At 39.6% G+C, this 17932-nt stretch overlaps 2 protein-coding genes across 11 annotated transcripts in view; one reads left to right on the forward strand and one right to left on the reverse strand.

The window, feature by feature from the left end:
* Positions 1-17932, reverse strand: part of LOC105197815 — a 232580-nt gene that overhangs the window by 70721 nt on the left and 143927 nt on the right. The window contains exon 6 of one of the 9 annotated variants that reach the window (XM_011164367.3): positions 10678-11154. The exons of the other annotated variants lie outside the window; for them this stretch is intronic. Within the exon in view, the coding sequence (XP_011162669.1) occupies positions 11024-11154 (131 nt within the window). The 3' untranslated portion in view covers positions 10678-11023. Of the gene's footprint in view, positions 1-10677; positions 11155-17932 lie in introns of those variants that run through there. 9 annotated transcript variants of the gene reach the window in all.
* The window catches only part of LOC105197814 (lachesin), a 129584-nt gene that overhangs the window by 11776 nt on the left and 99876 nt on the right, over positions 1-17932 (forward strand). The window lies entirely within an intron of this gene.

Raw genomic sequence — 17932 nt, forward strand, 5'->3', positions numbered from 1 at the left:
ACGTATCGCCAGATCGCGAGAGATGATCGCAAGAGAGAAAAATCGTTTTTATTTTGCCAACAGTTGTCCGTTTCGATTTTGCACACGGAATGTATCGCATCTCGATATTATGCGTGACACTTCGTTGCATTGTACCGCGCGCATTTACATGAAAATGTTCATTGCGCACATGAACATTAAATATTTTTGCAGTTTATGGGAGGGAAACAAATAGATATATCGTCCGTTGAAAATAACAGTTCACGCCGCGCTATAACTTCTCGTACATTGTGGCGTTTATTTAAAATTGTTATTTATTTAAAATATCAAGTGGGAATATTCTGTTAAAAAGTTCTCCTGTTTCCACAAGTAATTTATTGCTCCATTAATACAATATAATAGACGCGCAATATTCCATTTGCGTGGTTTAATAAATTTCAGTGCAATACGAAAAAATCTTTTAACATGTTGAAATTTGATTCATATTTTATTCGCCATTCCATTAGTATCATGAATTAATTAGGAATATATGCTTTCGTGTGAAAATCCTTGTTACACTTTAATAATCGTTAACAATATTAATTAATATATCGACGACAACGGAAATAGGAATTTAAATTTTTATTAATTCGAACAGATAGACGAGTGTCGAAGCGGGCGACCCTAGAAAATTGCTTAAAAAAAAGAGAGAGAGAAATGCGCGACGAAAAGAAAACTGCCGAATATAAATGCGAGAATATCATTCGGCGTAAAACATCGATAATAAACTCGAATAAAAATGCACCGCCTCGATCAGAAGTCAGTCGTTTGAAATTACCTTCGTTTGCTGATGCAACGTGCGGCTATCTATCCGGCACAGCGAATCGCAGTTACCTCTCCTCTTCCTCCCGCGCCTCATCCCCACCCGCACGACCGCGCGTTAATGTATATTTATGTATTAAACAGGCATTATTTATACGACCGATGAATATGCATTGTTTGGTGGCAGTAGCGAGGTGTCGAGTGCAGACCCGTCGCTATCACTGCCTCATCAATCACATACAGTCCCACCGGTTCACCCTGTGTCCCCCTGCCCTCTCCCTCCACCCTCCTCCCTTTTCCCCTTTTCGCCGTGCTGTACCCACGTTCCCCGTTCTCCGCTCTCATCACCCCTCTCGGCGGAGAGGACCCGCCGTGTCATCCCTCAAAGCTCTCCGCGCGTTCTCCCTCATCGTGTTATCCCGCTCGCTCCGCTCCCTCGCTCTTCTCCGCAGTCCACTCACCCGCTGTTTCCCCTCTCGCCAACCGGCCACAATTGACATTAATTTACGTAATTTTTTTTTCGGGGCGTCCACATGTCACCGCGTTACAGCGCACCCTCAACCAGGCGTACCCGATGCGGGTGCGGAATGCGCGGGAATGCGGTTCGCAGGAAGGGGAACGAATGAGGACAAAAGAGGCAGAAGCGTCGAATCACCGAATGGTCATTCGTGGTTTCCACGCGGCGATATTTGAAACGTTAATAGAACGAATCAATCGAGGACGAGCCGGTCGCGAAACTGAGCGGACGCGTGCGACGCTTTTCGCGTTTCACGCGGGAAAGAAAACGAAATGTTCCGCGCGCGAGCCGAGCGTACGAGTCTCTTTTCGAAAGATCCTCGGAGAGTTTCGCTACTAGATCGTAAGGGATCGATATTACGAAGGGATGTAAAACTGAAAAATATCAACCGCTTGGAAACTATTGAAACTTTTAGGATTACTGCGATATTCTCGTGTGCAGTAAATATTTTAGTGCCAGAATACATTCTCATATTCTTTTATTCTGCTTTTATATCTTTTATAATTTTACGATCGTGAGATAGAAGGAAACTCTTGAGTATTGTTTTTTTCTTTTTTTTTTTAAATTGATATATGTTTTGTTTGTCGAGTCTTATTCTGAATAGATTTTTTAACATGACAGGAATATTTTATTTGTTATCTCATTTCGTTCCGTTTTTTCGTTTCCCTTTTACTTTAAATAAGAGGTCTACGATCTAAGAACAGTCGCGGTGTGCCACATCTTTTCTATTTTTCATATCAAAGAGGCATGTAAATTGCCTGTGTATTCTACGGTGACGTGTCGGCTACAAACATTACATACCGCTGAATCATGTTATATAATATGACAGAATTATATCTCCGATGTCACGTCGTATACAAAATAGATCGTAGTAACATGAGAAGTAGATTTTGAGGTTAATTTGAAAAAGAAATTATGTAAGAGTATTAGTGCAAGAGCAAAAATTAAATATAAGTAAACCTTGAAATAACAGCCACACAAAAAAAAGTGTCATGCAGAGAGATTAGACCCATGTATCCCTATGTATTTTGAGGCTCTGAAACCGAATGTGACCTCAGAATAGCGCCATCAGGATTTTTTTATCTTCAAAAAATTGTTGAACTTTCCTTAAAATTACACTCTATTTACAGCCTGGTAAAAAAAAGTCCTGATCTGCTGGCGCTATTCTGAGGTCATATTCGATTTCGGAGCCTCAAAATACATAGAGATACATGGGTCTAATCTCTCGGACATGACGCTTTTCCTTTTTTGTGTGGCTGTGTAATTATTTCGGGATCAACAACCGGTATTAAAACTGGTAGAAAAAATTGCTTTTTAAAATGCTTTCCAATTCCTTCGATTATAAAACGAATAGCGCGAGTGAGACAGATTTTAATATTTATCAACAACAACAACGGGCGATCTCTCGCAGTGGAGCCATTTAAAATCGAGATAGCCTTCGACAAAAACTCGTCGAGATTGCCGCGTGAGAATATCCGCTAAGGTTCGCTTTATTTTCGGATATTTCCCTTCGTCGACCCGAATTAGTTTCCGCCGTACGACTTTTATCGCTCGCTCCTCCGGTAACCATCGCCTAATATCCTCGCGCTCGAGTGGCTTACTCGATCCCGTAACGATCCTGCAAATTCCTCCGACGTCGATTCCGAAATTCCCGACATTTTCCGCGATGAAAGTTTGATTTTCCCCGCGAGCGTCTATTTGTTCGCCGCGAAATCCCTTTTATGTCTCGCCACACGTAATTTTACGAATCTCCACGGAACACGCGGATCAATATATAGACACGATGTCGGCATCGTGTTTGCGGATATCGATTCTCATGGTTACATTTAGATAACGTAGCTACTACAGCTCAATAATAAATGAGATCGAGTCTATTTTGGTATCAATAAATAAGTGGTAAAATGACTTATTGATTCAACAGATCGAAAAGCAATGCACACATACGCGAATATCTTGGTAATACGCTGGTAATTACCTATATTATCGTATCGATTTTTTTAGCGGGTTCGCGCATACGCAGAAACGTAATTCATCTTAATGAATTGCAAAGCCAGCTGGTTTATAATCTCATCGAGACAAGTTAAATGCGATAAAAAGTAAAGTGGATTATATCAAACTGTGTACGCGCGGCACGTTTACGAATGCCGGGCAAGAGAGACTCGGGGGCATATAAAGAACATTGAACATATTGCGCAAGCATGAATTTGTAATTCTAACAAAGGGACGGTTTAGTGAGGCAACTAGCCGTTCCGCTGAAATAAAAAGTATTTGACATCGCGGCGTTTGCAGCAGCCGGACATTTACTTTGAAATACGCGGCCGCTTGTGGCGCATTCTTTTCTTTGTGCCGCGCAACATCGTAGCGATGTTGCGGCCCCTTCCCGCGGCAACGGTATTGTACACCCGGACTTTGGCGTAATAAAAAAAAACAAGAGAAAAAACAATATTATGATCAACTGTACGCAAACTCGGTCGAAAAGTGTGTCGTCCGCGTCCGATTAAACTGCGAATCGTGAAGAATTAACTGTTCGCACTCTCCGCGCGAATAGATTATGCTTTGGAAAATACCGAGAGCCCGGAAAAAGTTTAAACCGGCTGCAACTTTTTCATTTGCAACTTTTGTGCGCGACATCGGTCGCCGTCTGTTCGCTCAGTCAGCAATTGTCGCACAAAACTTCCGTAAGATAGTTTATCGCGTCGCTACGCAATTTCGTGTAGCATCTAGACGCAGCATACGCGCGAATAATAACAACGTCTCGTTCAGAAATTAAGCGCTGTTTTAACTTAATGCAGAGTTTCGTCATTAAGGAATAAATTAAGATATTAATAGCAGTTTCTAAACAATCGTCAGTAATCATAGCTACACGAATTTGTAACTACATTGTAATTAATTGTCGAAAGTAAGCAAAAACTAGAGTGTTTCGACCGAAAGTTTGATTTGCGATTGTAAGTTCTGGTAACAAATCGCAGCGAAAATGAGTCGAAGAAACGAGGGAAATGTAGCGCGGCAGTCTCGCGTATTTTTCGCGGCTACTTAAAAGTTCCGTGACGAGATGCACTTTCTCACGAGTCAAGCCACTAGCTTAATCCTTCCGCGGGGGTAAGGAGTGCACCTTCGAGGAAAAAAGCTGTTTTACACCGGAAGTTCGCTTCTGGTGCGCCGATAAAGAAGGCGTTATATCTTACTTTTTTTATTTGACTCCGTGCATTTACGTGGATATACATGTGCTTTAACAGCTATTAAAGGCAGTAGTAATTAGTTGTTATGTTTATTATTTCGCGTAAAGAAGTTCAGATACGCCAAAACGATTCCTTACTTTTACAGAAGTTTAAGAGAGTGAAAAAAAAAAATTATTTATGTAATGTAAAGTAGATATATAACTTTGTGTTTTTTTTTTTTAATCTGCGTAGTTTCTCATAAAACTACAATTCTAGAATTTATCTTGCTTGAAAAATTTCTAGATATTTCTAAAGGAACATTTTAACATACAACTATACTTATTAATTAACTTTTTTCATGAACCATTGATCTAAATAATGCATTGAGGGATATAATAATTTTACTGACAAAATACTGACAGAAAACGGGTCAATTTCCAAGAGCGGGAAACGTTTAACCTTTGAAACATTCTCAGACACGAACAATGAAGATGCGAGGGTATTTTATCGAACTCTCATGATCGGTTTCCCTTGTAGTGTAAACAAAGAGTGATCCGAATTGGATCATTGACAATCGCTGTCTATCCGACTTCAGCAACTAGTCTACTACTTTATCGATTCGCTTGAAAAAATGAGGTGATCAAGCTAAGGAGACCATGTAAAATATGTCATATATGTACAAATAAATTTGCCTACTGATTTAGAAAATTTGTAAACTTATAAAAATTAAGATAATAAAATTTTTGTTCCTATAAGTATTTTCAATATTTTTTATTTGGAAGATTCAATATTCCGTTTTATTAACCAAAATGTCTAATTCTATGTAATATATATTTTTAACTGTATTTTCTTAAATCAAGGCGAAAATAGCATTTATTTTCAGTGATATCGAAAAGAAGTCACGTATCTGGTGAAACATAGTCCTGAGTATTGCGAAACTTATTCAGAATAAAGAAAATTTGTATAAAGAGGAGGCACGTGGCAAAGCATTAACGAGTGGATAAAATAACTCTTTTCATTAAAGTTAATTAAACCTGGAAAGGCTGGAAATAATGGAAATATACATTTCTCTGAAGATACGTATCAATGCTGAGAATTTGATCTATAATCGCGGTTTTATATTAAGCTTACCTATCAAATTATTTTCGTAATTATGTCAATCATAATATAATATACTTCACAGTAAAAATCGACCGAGCGGAAGAATCGCTTCGCGGTTTTTCCTAATATTCATCGTCCAGATGAAACAAATCGCGAAAGCCAATCCGCTTTATGAAAGGGCAAGGGGGGGAGGGGGAATATCTCGTAACCGCGCAAAATATGCCGGGCGGGGGGAGATAGCGCTCCGCACTCGGTATTTCTATCTTCCTATTACTTTCTCGGCCGCCTTTTCGTTGTTGTTTCTTTCGGCGGTATTCCCTTATTGCCTTCCCGCGCGTCTGCCCCTTTCTCGTAACTTTCCTTAAACTCATCACGTCCGCGCCCTCCGCTTCCTTTGTTTCTTTTCCGTCGAGGTGGTCCGTCCCGTCCGCGCGCGTCCCGACGTTACCGCTTCACCTTCTCCCGGCGCGGCAACAGCCGCGTTTCTTTCGCTCATCTCGACAAATGGCTTTGCTCTTACTTCCTTCTTCCTCCTCTTCTTTCCGACTCGCATGCTCTTTCCTTCCTAATTCTCCAGGACTTTGCTTCGTCCTCCAAGACGCGTTTTTCCCGTCCTCGCGACCGCGCTCCGTCCAGTTTACACATTAACCGCGGAACGTCTATCTATGCAGCTCACATCGTTGGGCGCAACCCGCGGGACGAACGGACGAACGCTTTCGACCGCATTTCCCATTTTCCACGCGGCTGCCGGGAGATCGGAAGAGGATCGCTACCAATCACTCACTGTCCACTACAACTCAAGCTGCCAGATCGTACGCGCGCGAGAGCGTCGGTTGCCCGCCCCGGTCGATTCGACGTTTCTTCGGCGGTCGATGCTAATTTGTTCGTTGTTTCTGCTATTTGTTCGCGGCAATCGACGTCTACGGAACAGATATCGAACTAGACTGCCGCGTATCGCGCGGAACATGATACCAATTTCGTTAGACTCTTGGATAAATAATGCAGCGACACTAATACGAATCGATACTGAAAATTGACGACTCATAATGGGAAAGATATTTCCGCCGTCCTCCCAAATTATATTTACACATTTATCACTATTAGACGTAGATAATTAATAGGTAGATCAATTATTAATAGACTGACAATTGAAATCAAGCGCAGAGCTTGTCCATTTTTGCACAAGGATCGAGTTTAATTCTATAAATTTCTGGCCTAAATTTTGCAAAAAGCTGCATCGCGGTAGCATCGCATCATTCGCAAAACAGGCGTTCCGTATAAACAGAGCAACGGCGAGATTTTTCATTGATTTTGAAAAAAATGCTCAGAATTCATTCCGTTAAAATGTCTGGCGCGGCGCGATGTACGCGGCCGTAAAACACCGCGATATAGCAACGAATGCGGATCAGAGGGGTTTCATGTGACCACTTCGGCATTCCCGTGCATAGTAAACGCGAGGGCGGGAGGGGGGGAGGGGGAGTGGATGGGATTGAAACCCATCACTCACTGTCCACAACAATCCGAGCAGGACGCGCACATCAGTTATCACTGGCCGCTTCTTCGGCAACGGACGCAAATTTGAGCAGTACTGCAATAGATACCGTAGCTGACATGGTGGTCTGATGGTTTAAGACGTGGAAACGTTACACCGCGCGCTTACAGGAGATTTCGATCGGGCGAAGCTTTTCTGATGAGAACAGCGCGCGGGTGTAATAATATATCGCACACCAGAAAGCTGACACAAGTCGAATTTTTTGAATTTTGTTTTACGTGCGGATTGTGTTCTAAATACACCGGCCTTCAATCAGAAAAAGTGACAAGTTGAATTCAAATAAAAAAAAAGAAAAAAAAGCGGAAAAATGAAAAACGGGAGAAATGACACAAATCAGAGTTGTCAAGAATCTAACGTAACACTATAATGGAATTAATATTTACATTATCTATAAAGAATTTGAAGCAAGCAATTATAATTGTGATTAGCTCTCTGTTACTTAAGTTAGGTCGAAACATTGTGAAGAAGTTTCAGTAAACAATTTACCAGTTTGTCGACTAAACTTCAAAGTATTCATTATTTTTATCCCTGGCTACTGCAAGTAATAATATATTCGAGTTACTCAACTTATATTTAATACTATATCGTAAATAAGTAATTTTGAAATATGCAATTTTCTTTACCGTCTCTTGAACATTTTAAATTTTGTGTCGTCTTCCTTACGGACGTGCGACATATAATATTATTTTATAATCACCCTCTTTTTATGAGTTCTCTCTATGTAAACACGTGCGTTATATTTCCTCAAAGTAATTTTAATTAACATTAATTTTGCACGTATGCGAAAAAGCTTCGTCATAAAATTACGTATAAAACATACGTGATGCATTTCTCTAAAGTAAATAACTGAAGAGATAATTAAATAATCAATTTTGTATCCGACGTGACTTCGGTCGGCTGTATCGCTTTTCCAGCTAAATTGCCTAAGTAATCAAAGGCACGTGCAAACAACGGAAAACTAGAAACTTGATCGAGTCAGTGAATCGCCGATATATCGAATGTTCAACATTTGTTCGTGTCAACAGAAAGCGGAACTGGCTTCATCGAAGTCGTATCCAGTTCGCCCCACGTTACGGTCTCGCTGTAGAGCTTCTAGTTCTGCATCTCTCCTCCCGAAGCTGAGAGAAAGAGAAAGAGAGAGAAACAAGAATATCACAACACCTATAACTCAAGTGTTCCAGTTATTGCTGAACACCTTCTCTCTTAAGCGAGAGAGAGAGAGAGAGAGAGAGAGAGAGAGGAGCGCGCAGTTTGCGCTTATGTCACGGAAGTGGCATAAAGTGGTAAGATCGCATTTTCGTCAAATGGAGGCACATTCAATTATCCCAAGACCGACGGTGCAATCTCAAAGTATAAAGATTAAACGCTGCAACGTACACATAGCAACAACAACAATAACAACAATAACAACGGTGGCAGCAGCGGCGATAGCGATTCACGGCGGCAGCAACCCTCAGTTTCGGTCGGCTTTTATTGTCGGAGATAACAATAGAGAGGCCATGCAGATGCTCGCCGCTCATAAAGCCTCCCACCCTGTTTTTTAACCTAGCCTCGCTCCGCGCTTTCCGTCGAGGTGTTCGAATTTTTTCTCTTTACGCCCGAGGGCCGCGTCCGCCAACCCCTCGCGCGCCGCGCTCTTTTCCCTCTGTTCACCCTTTTATTGGCACGCCGGAATGTTTGCATTGCGAGACCGGCAGAGTGGCCGACCGGCACGGTTCGTGTGTCGGTTTCATGAATTTCATTTGTAGCGACAAGACGACGCGTATATATTCGCGCCGAGCATGCCGGCAATTCGGCTGGATTTTTATAGATAGAAAGAGGGATATTTCCTTTTTCGCTCTTTTACGGACGAAATCATGCCTTGCGGCATGCCGACAGAAACGTCGGGGTTCGTGAGAAAGAGACAGATAATTGAGCGCGACTTTCACGGTACGTTTTCGGTAAATGGATGTGCACTTGGTGAACAGTATGTTATTCACAGTTATAGGAAACCAACGTGAGTCTCTACATTAGTGTAAAAATTAAAAGCCAACTTCTTCACGATTCTGCCAATCAACATTTTTCTAGAGGAACATACACTTAAAATTAATGGAGAATTAAGAGGCCTATTTGCGTGGCAGTTAATTTGTAAAGAAATCTTCCTTTCTAATTGTTATAGATTTTCGCAAGATTTCCCATTGTAATTTTAAATAAAAAAATAAACGATGGAAATATTGAGTTGTAACGTAAAACTACCCAACACTTATAATTGAAACTCATAACTGGATATGATATCTATTTGACTTGTCATCAGCTATACGTAATGAACGTATGAAAAATTCAAATGTTCAACGTTCAATTATTTCATTCAGCATTTCTTACACACTATCATTATCTGCGGATGACAATTCTAATTTGAATTTAATCATATCTCTCAGTCGCAGAGAACATAAAATGTCGATGAATCAAAATAACTTTCAGTCGTTCTTGTTTGAATATTAGCTTGTCTTTTTATTGATTTTTCACAACCAGCGAAATGTCTGTGACAAGAGCTGAGTGAACATCGATTCTGAATCGAGTACATATTTTTAGCGATCTCTTAAATTGACGCCATCAATAACGTATATTGAGTAAAATTAAGATATTTATGTCAATTGTCGCGACAGTTTATTAAATTTATGTCTCATCTTTGAACTACTCGAATTTTCATCGATATATAGAGTGACTGAATTTATAAAAATTTATTACAAATAAAATCTTTGAAATTTGAAATTTCTAGACAGACGTGAAAAGTTTCAAGTCTAAGTAGTTCCTTTGTTTTTGAAAGTGTAATTTTTCCAATCTTTAAAAATGTTTAGATTCATAAAAATTTGAAACTTGAAAAGAGTCTTTGGATTATCAAATTAGTCAATTTATTTATAGTTAAATCTTTGTTCTCACTCAAATAAGAACGTTCTATCTTTGATTCAACGGTGACGTTTCTGAGTTCTTTAATTTTTCATGTCTTCAGATTTTCGAATTTCTTGGTTTCTTTAAAATCGCTGTAGATAAGGTTTCTCGTGAGTACATATATGTATATATACACTGATTAAAGAACAGACCAATGTTGATGTGTTAGGGAAGGCAACCGAGAATGAATAGCGTACAGGGAGAATGAATAGCGCACAGGTATTGGTCGAGCAAAGGGATCAAAGTTTACCGGGCTCTAGAGACATAGCACGCAATTACATGAACATACAAACACGTTCAGCGCTCTTATTCAACCTATTTTCATTCTGTTTTCCCCCAACATGCATCCATCCTATATGCATCGCAATACGTGTAATCCTCTTATTTCTTTACGTATCAGTAGTATAATATTCATTAAGTCCGTCGAGATTAATTTTCTGTAACTTGCACATACAAATTTTTTAGAACAAACGACGTTCAGCAACGCATTTTCATGCATTTTATTTACAATCTTTTTTTTCGATTTTTATACGTTAATTGTTAATCTTTTATGTTGATAATAGATTTGACAAAATTTTTTGCAGCACGTTTTACAGCGCTATCTCATTTAAATAATGTCGAAGATATTTACATGCAATATAAATAAATTATTTTGAAATAATTGAGCAAAAAAATGAAAAAATAATTACTTTGTTCAAGACTCTTGACTTAGCAAAATTCAAATATACATTTTTTGATATTTACGACAATTTCTGTAATGCAGTATTTGCGAGTATTTTAATGGATTTAATTATAAAAAGATAAAAAATGTCATATATTTGAATTTTTTATATATTATATATTATAAAATAATTAGTAATTGAAAATTAGGCTAACGAGAATCAGCGCGGGTAAAAGTGCGCAACCACAAATATTAATATTATACAAATTATTTATTTATTTTTAAATTACAAACGATCCTCGTACTTCTTCATGGTTCTGCGTAACTTACTCCACCACCTCCATTGCCTCTTTCACCATCTTCCGATCGCGCCATTGTCGTTCCGTCTTTGTCTCCGGAGGAATTTTCACCATGTTTCCACCGTTCGTCATGGCAGGGTTTGACTCATTGTGATCTTCTGCAACGACATGTTGGTGGTGTTAAAGTCCACCATCATGAACGTCTCCTCGAATTCCGTCATTGTTCCGACAGACTTACTACCCAATGAGCTCTTGTGTTTCCATCATTCGTCAGTAGCAGGGTTCCACTCGTGATCTGCAACGGCGCGTTGGTGATGTCAAAGTCCACCGTCCAGCGTCTCGTCGAATTCCGTCATTGCACCAACAGATTCACTATCCAGTAAACCTGTCGAAACAATGGCGGAATTCTAGGAGACGCTCATGACGGTGGACTTCAATATCACCAACACGCTACTGCAAATCACAATGAATGAAACCCTGTCATTGACGAATGGTGGAAACACAAGAGCATATGGTGAAAATTCCTCCGGAGACAAAGACGGAACAACGATGGCGCGATCGGGAGATAATGGAGAAAGTGGTGGAAGTGGTGGAGTAGGTTACGGCAGAACCATGAGTGAGTACGACGATTGTTTGTAATTTAAAAATAAATAAATAATTTGTATAATATTAATACTTGTGGATTGCGCACTTTTACCCGCGCTGACTCTCATTAACCTAATTTCCAATTACTAATTGTTTCAAATTTCGAGAGTCTTGAACTAATTATATACTTAATCGTTTTTTATATATCATACATTATTTTTCATATATATATTTAAATTTTTATATTAATCGCATAACTAATTAATACAAACAGCAAAATCCTGTTTTTCTTCAGTATGGAATACGTCTTCACATACTCTTCACATATGTTTATTTAATTAATCCTGTCTCGACTTTGTAGGCAATCTTTCATGTCAGTTGGAATTGAAGAACAATGCTTTCACGTCCAAATGTTTGGTTCTCTTTTACATCGCGCTGGCAGTGAAATTCACATATCGCGGAGAATGATAGCACAGACGACTTGAGCGATATTCAATGACTCGCGTAAACAAATATGTCTTAAAATAATAAACTTCGTAAACGTGGGCGTATGTACGCAACCGATATTGACCGATAAATTTTCGTTCAATAACAGCTGTTATATTTTGATAGCTACGAACATTTTTTCCTATTTTTCTAAAACAAATAACGCTCCACAAAAAACCGATAAAAAATACTCAGCCTTTAAGCTTACCAAAAATCTTTCCGGGCAACAACGTACAATGATATAATACAAATACATTCATTGTATCTCGCACGAGACATTTGCTTACGCAAACAGCGCATTATCCTGATTTGATGGTACATAGAAAAAAAAAAAATGGAGAAATTTAATAAGTCCGATTAATTGCACCGGCTATAAACGAAGGTAACTCAAACTCGATTAATCGTCGGCCAATCGCGAGAGTTAACTAATTAAACTGAACATCGAAAGTTATCGCGCGATATTGGATGGGACTCGAAAATCCGGATCTCATCGGCGTTACCTCGAGCGGACTGTGTGTTAATTTTCACCGCGCGCCGGCTCGTTTTCCCACGGGTTTGTTCTCTCTTTCTCTCTTTTTCTCTCTTTCTCTCTCTCTCTCTCTCTATCTCTCTTTCTCTTTCCTATAAAATTTTCATGGTTTTCGCAGAAGCTCAGGAGCGGATAAAGCGCGTTGTCGGTCGAAGGAAATGGCGGTAACAAGACCGTTTGATATATAACGGCAGTTTTCGCGACACAAACGTTTTTCGCGAAAATCAAAAGTGGGTGATGCGCCCGTAGAAATTCTATCAAGGAAAGGAAGAAAAACAGAGGGAGGAGGAGGATAGGTGGAGTGTTGCACCGTAAACCTGCTCCGACTTTCTCCTCCTCTCGTTCTCCTTTTCTATCTTTCGGTCGTTTCATCTCTGCCTTACCTTCAACTCGTTTCGGTCTCCCTTTTTCGTTTCGCTCTCGCATATCCTTCGCCCGCGTCCTCCTACCAGAGTAAAACTACTCTTTCTCTTCTTTTCACGACGTCGCCGTACCGCCATGCGGCCCCGTATTACTCGAGCTATGTAAATGAATTTCGTTTAATTATCTGGGAGAGGTCTCGCGCACCGAGAACGAGACCGGCAGAAACGTGGGGGTACGAGGGTTAGCTCCCAAGAGAGGGTGACGTTGCTTTCGCTACACAGTTAAAGACTGCCCCTGAATTCACTGCGACGGCACTTTGCCAGCTTTAGAGAATTTCTCAAGTCCCATCTCTTTCTCTCTCTCTCTCTTCACCTCTCTTTCTCATTTTCTCTGAACCGCCTTCTTTGTCCGCCTCTTCTCCTTTCTTCCTTCATTTTCCTCTCTGCCCGGCCTGTTACCCTCGCGCATAAACGCCACCCTTCTCTCTGTCGCCCCGTTCTATTTATTTCTCGTTGTCTCGCGGCACCATGGCACGGCTATTACACTGGTTTTGTCTTCTAATCGCGCCACGGCCGGTTCTTTACGGAGACGTCAGTTAATTCGTTGTCTTAGGGAAGCATAATAATGAATCGCGCCAGCTGATTCACGACGCATCAAATTTGCAACGCAAACAGCGAGCAGTAATAAATGAAATCGTTAATACAGAGAACTTTCGAGAAATTAAAATAAAATTTTGATAAAAGATTTCTATAGAATAGACAACACCCAATTCTAAATTGATAATGTCTCTTAACCCGTGATACATCTAAAGATCCAAAACCTAAAAACGGCGATGATCGCTTTTTGAACGTGTTCGAGTTTGTCCTACTTCAGTTACATAGAATAAGTTCTCTAATACACACTGAATTTTTGTTTTGCTTTTATATCGATTGGAATTGCATTGCATGCTTAACGTTGTTGGCGATTCGACGATATTGTTTTTACTGTTTGGTATGCATCGGTGAATAACCCTTTGGGGATAGAAATTTAATGGATAACATCGCGTACCTGACTCGCATATTTTTCTTGCAGCTCTTGCCAAACATTCAATATCAGATATCTCGCCCGCGATTTTCTATATCGGAAATATTTCGGAAAGCGTACGCTATACGATGTCGCCTGTACGGAATAAGAAAATCCTCTACATACAAAATCGTGACTATTAACAATCGACTTTTTGTATAATTTTCATATATATTTTATCGTATTTTCATATAATTTTTTTCGTATAAATTTTGCATATTTGTCACTACGTATAATTGTCATTCGTAAAAAATAAATCCTCGTTGTATCTAATGCTTCGAAAAAGATAACAATTTAAATTTAATTAAATAAAAAGACAAAAACTGCGTCGTGCGAATAATAAAACTGGAAACACACCAATTTAATCGGCCTACGCAAACGCCACGCGATCCGCAACGTGGAATAAGAATATACGGCGAATTAAAGTTGGTTCGGAACTATGCGGGTATTGGATCCCAACTACCACGAAAGTCTCGTTTTTTCACGTCCTTGTCTTCCTCATTGCAACCCGAATTCCAGAGTCCTCTTCGTCCGATCGGTCCCAACGGCGGTGGTCGGGGCACTCCGTCGCCCGGGCGACGTTAGTTAAGATTAAGTTAAAGTTGGATGAACTTCGACCCGAGCCGAGAAACTATGCATGAGCGGTTATATTATCGCCAGATTTTGCGAGCCGTGCAGCAATATAATGCGAATTTAAGGGGGATCTTATCACGTCGTTCTATAACCATACAAGTTTAATATTAATGTAAGACGCTCTGCCGCGGGCGCTTGAACGTGATTCTTCGCGTTCGTGACGAAACAGCTTTTCACACCAGAAAAACATCTGTCATATTATTATCAAATATTTAAAGTCGCATTATATATGGAATATTTTGGTAGCTGCACGCTTTTTTTAGATTGCAGATACTGGTTAACTTAAAAACAAATAGTAATCTCTCCGTAATAGAAAATAATAATATTTAATACAAATGAAATAAATAATTTATAGATTTAAAAAAAAGTTGAAATTAAACTTTCTTTTATTGTGAAAGGATTTGATAAATTAAATTCTTGCGTGTTTAAATTTATACAGCATAGTTCTGCTCTTTTTTCACGGGGATTCTATCGTGGAGTTTTATTTTAGAAAATATTCGACGAAATCAAAATAACTCTCTATCTCGGTTTTCGTCTTCATTTTTATTCTGTCGTAAAGTCGAAGTGTCGATTTTCTTTCCAACAAATAAAAAACTAGAAGCAAACCATGCGCGCACGTAAATCTGCACGTGTTTTCGACACGATAGAGATTCGATCAGAGGAGAAGAGGAACCTTCAAGCCCGTTCTGTCTCGCGAAGAGTAATTTTTTTAAATCGAACCTTCCGGCGGCGGCGGCGGCGTCGCAACTGGCATTCTCGGGTGGAATTCACAAAAAGTAGCGAGCAACGTCGAGGAAGGTGAAAAAGGCCGCATCGATGGCGCATCGCTCAACAGCCTTGGTACGTAGATACACGTACATCTCCCAACGGCATATATACGCCACCACCGTGTCCTCCTTCGCCCCGTCGTCTTTTCCACCTCCGCTTCCAACTCCTCCGTCTTTCCTTCTCACCCACTCTCGATCTGACGCACGCACACACGCGCGCGTTATAAAATGCTCGTTATAGTTCGCCACGTAGGCGTGCGGGGTGAGGAATTTAATTTAGAACTTGATTTATATTTTAGCGGGCCATAAAATGGGGAAATAATTTGTCCCCGTGAACGCGTATGAGATGGGCTTCCTCCTCTGCACTACTATGCAGGGTTTCGTACGTATCAACCGTCTCCCCCTTTCTTCCCTCGCCTATCCTACTTGCGTTCTATCCGTACGTTAAACCCGCCACGGGTCGCCTTCTGCCGAAAGGTCGCGAGTCGACGGGCACATACATTACATCCAAGTGCCGAGCCTTCCTTCCCGGCAATGCACATAGAGGATGCTGTTCTTACATGGACCAGCGTTAATCTTGAAAATCTTTTGTGCGCGAATCTTCACGTTGGTCTTCGAGGATCGATGTGAGAAAGGCGCGATTATAAAAGGTAAAGGCGTTTCTTATGCAAATGCGCTGACTAAAAAGGCGAGTTGTCCAAAGACAGATGTTTAAGGATGTATGTGTCACATCTCAAAGCATTATCAAAAATTTTTTATATGCAGATTGTTCTGTTACTATAAAATTTGGGCATAATTCTTTCATTGGTTTAAAAGTTATTTAATTTTTTTGCTCTTTATTCTTATGTAAAATCGTGTTTTGCAGTACTTATGTGCAAATTTGATAAGGAAATAACATTACAAATTATATCAAATTTTTTATATATGTAAATAAAATTCTAATAAATATTCGTGCAAAAGTTTATTTGAATCCATTTACTCGTTTAAAAGTTATTTACTTAAAATTGCAGCAAGATAGAGTTATTTTTACTGCATAAGCCGAATTTTTCATTATTTTTTTTGCAATTACTTTCAAAAATTCGGGTCATGGCCAAAATTTTTTATTGTTGATTAAGAAAAAAGAAATAAATATAAGAAGTCAAGTTTTTAAATTTCGAAAATTTTCAGCTGGTATTGAGCCAAAAGATTTTTAAAACAATTATTTTTTTAAGTAAAGTTTGTTTTTTTTAATAAATTACACTCTAATAGTATAATTAGAGATAGTATATTTATATTTATATATAATTAATATAAAAATACATTAGCACGGGATATCCGGAATATGTACATCTAATTCATAATAATTTTTGTGAAAAAGTAATCCAAACATGCTACAGGGAGTTTTATTTCTAAAACGTTTTTAAATTTTTACGACGCAATCTTTTCCACGATCGTTAATTTGTCGTGAATAGGGGGATATCAAAACAGCAATCTTCATGGACGTAGTGTCGAAAGAGAAGCAGTCGTTATCATGACGTCGTAATCAAAGACAAAGACGGACTTTAACGCTGAAGTAAGGAAGAGAGGTCGGGAGATATTTACGACTTGGAAAGAGATGGTGCGGTAAGGTGCGAGTATAAACGTGTATAGTATGGGTCGGAGCAATCTCCCTCATCCTCGATCTCACCGAGACTGAGGGATTCATTAAGGTTGGATGGAGGTGTTAATATAGTGAGTTCCGCGCGCCACTTTGCCTTTCGTAAGACAGGGATACGAGTCACCGACGACGAGAAGACGAAGAGAAGCAGGGGAGGAGAGCGCGACGGTGGATGGCGAGAATTTTGCGAGGAAGACGAGAGCGCGAGAGCGTAAACGTGGAACCGTCGACGGAGGTGGGACAATCGCGGGGTTCAAGTGTACCCGTGAAGCTAAATTGCGCGGGTTCCGCCGCCAGGACGAAACTATTAGCTAGGATTTAGATTCGCGCGCGACTCGACGGCGTCTTGCCCGCGTATTTTGACGCTGTCGCCTATCGTCCCGGCAATTCTCGGGGATGGAGAGACGATGAGATGTTATAGACTCCGAAATGAATCCCGACTCTCCGTGTCAGAGTTAATAGACACGATCTATATCTCAAATATTTGCACCGTCATTTTATGTGTGTGTTCAAATTAAAAGAAAGTGTTATATACTGAGACTGTAAAAAAAATACTAGACATTTTTGATACAAATAAAATGGAGGGGTTGATTAGTGTCTTACTTTAGCTCTTGTTTAAAATATATCCTTTAAATCTTTATTTAAACATTAAGCTTTACATCATCTCATCGGCTTTAAAATATTTCGTAACATAAAAACCTAATTGAATACTTTTTTCAATAAAAAATTACAAGCTTTTTTCTTTAGATTATACTTCTATCCCGTTTATTCGGCGTGCCGTTTAGAATTTGTGCTTTTGAATCATTGGTATAAGCCAGAATCGAGTGCTTTTGCCGAAGTAATTGGCAGTGTATTTCGCGAACGAAACGCGCACG

This window comes from Solenopsis invicta, chromosome 10, assembly GCF_016802725.1.
Source record: "Solenopsis invicta isolate M01_SB chromosome 10, UNIL_Sinv_3.0, whole genome shotgun sequence".
NCBI lineage: Eukaryota > Metazoa > Arthropoda > Insecta > Hymenoptera > Formicidae > Solenopsis > Solenopsis invicta.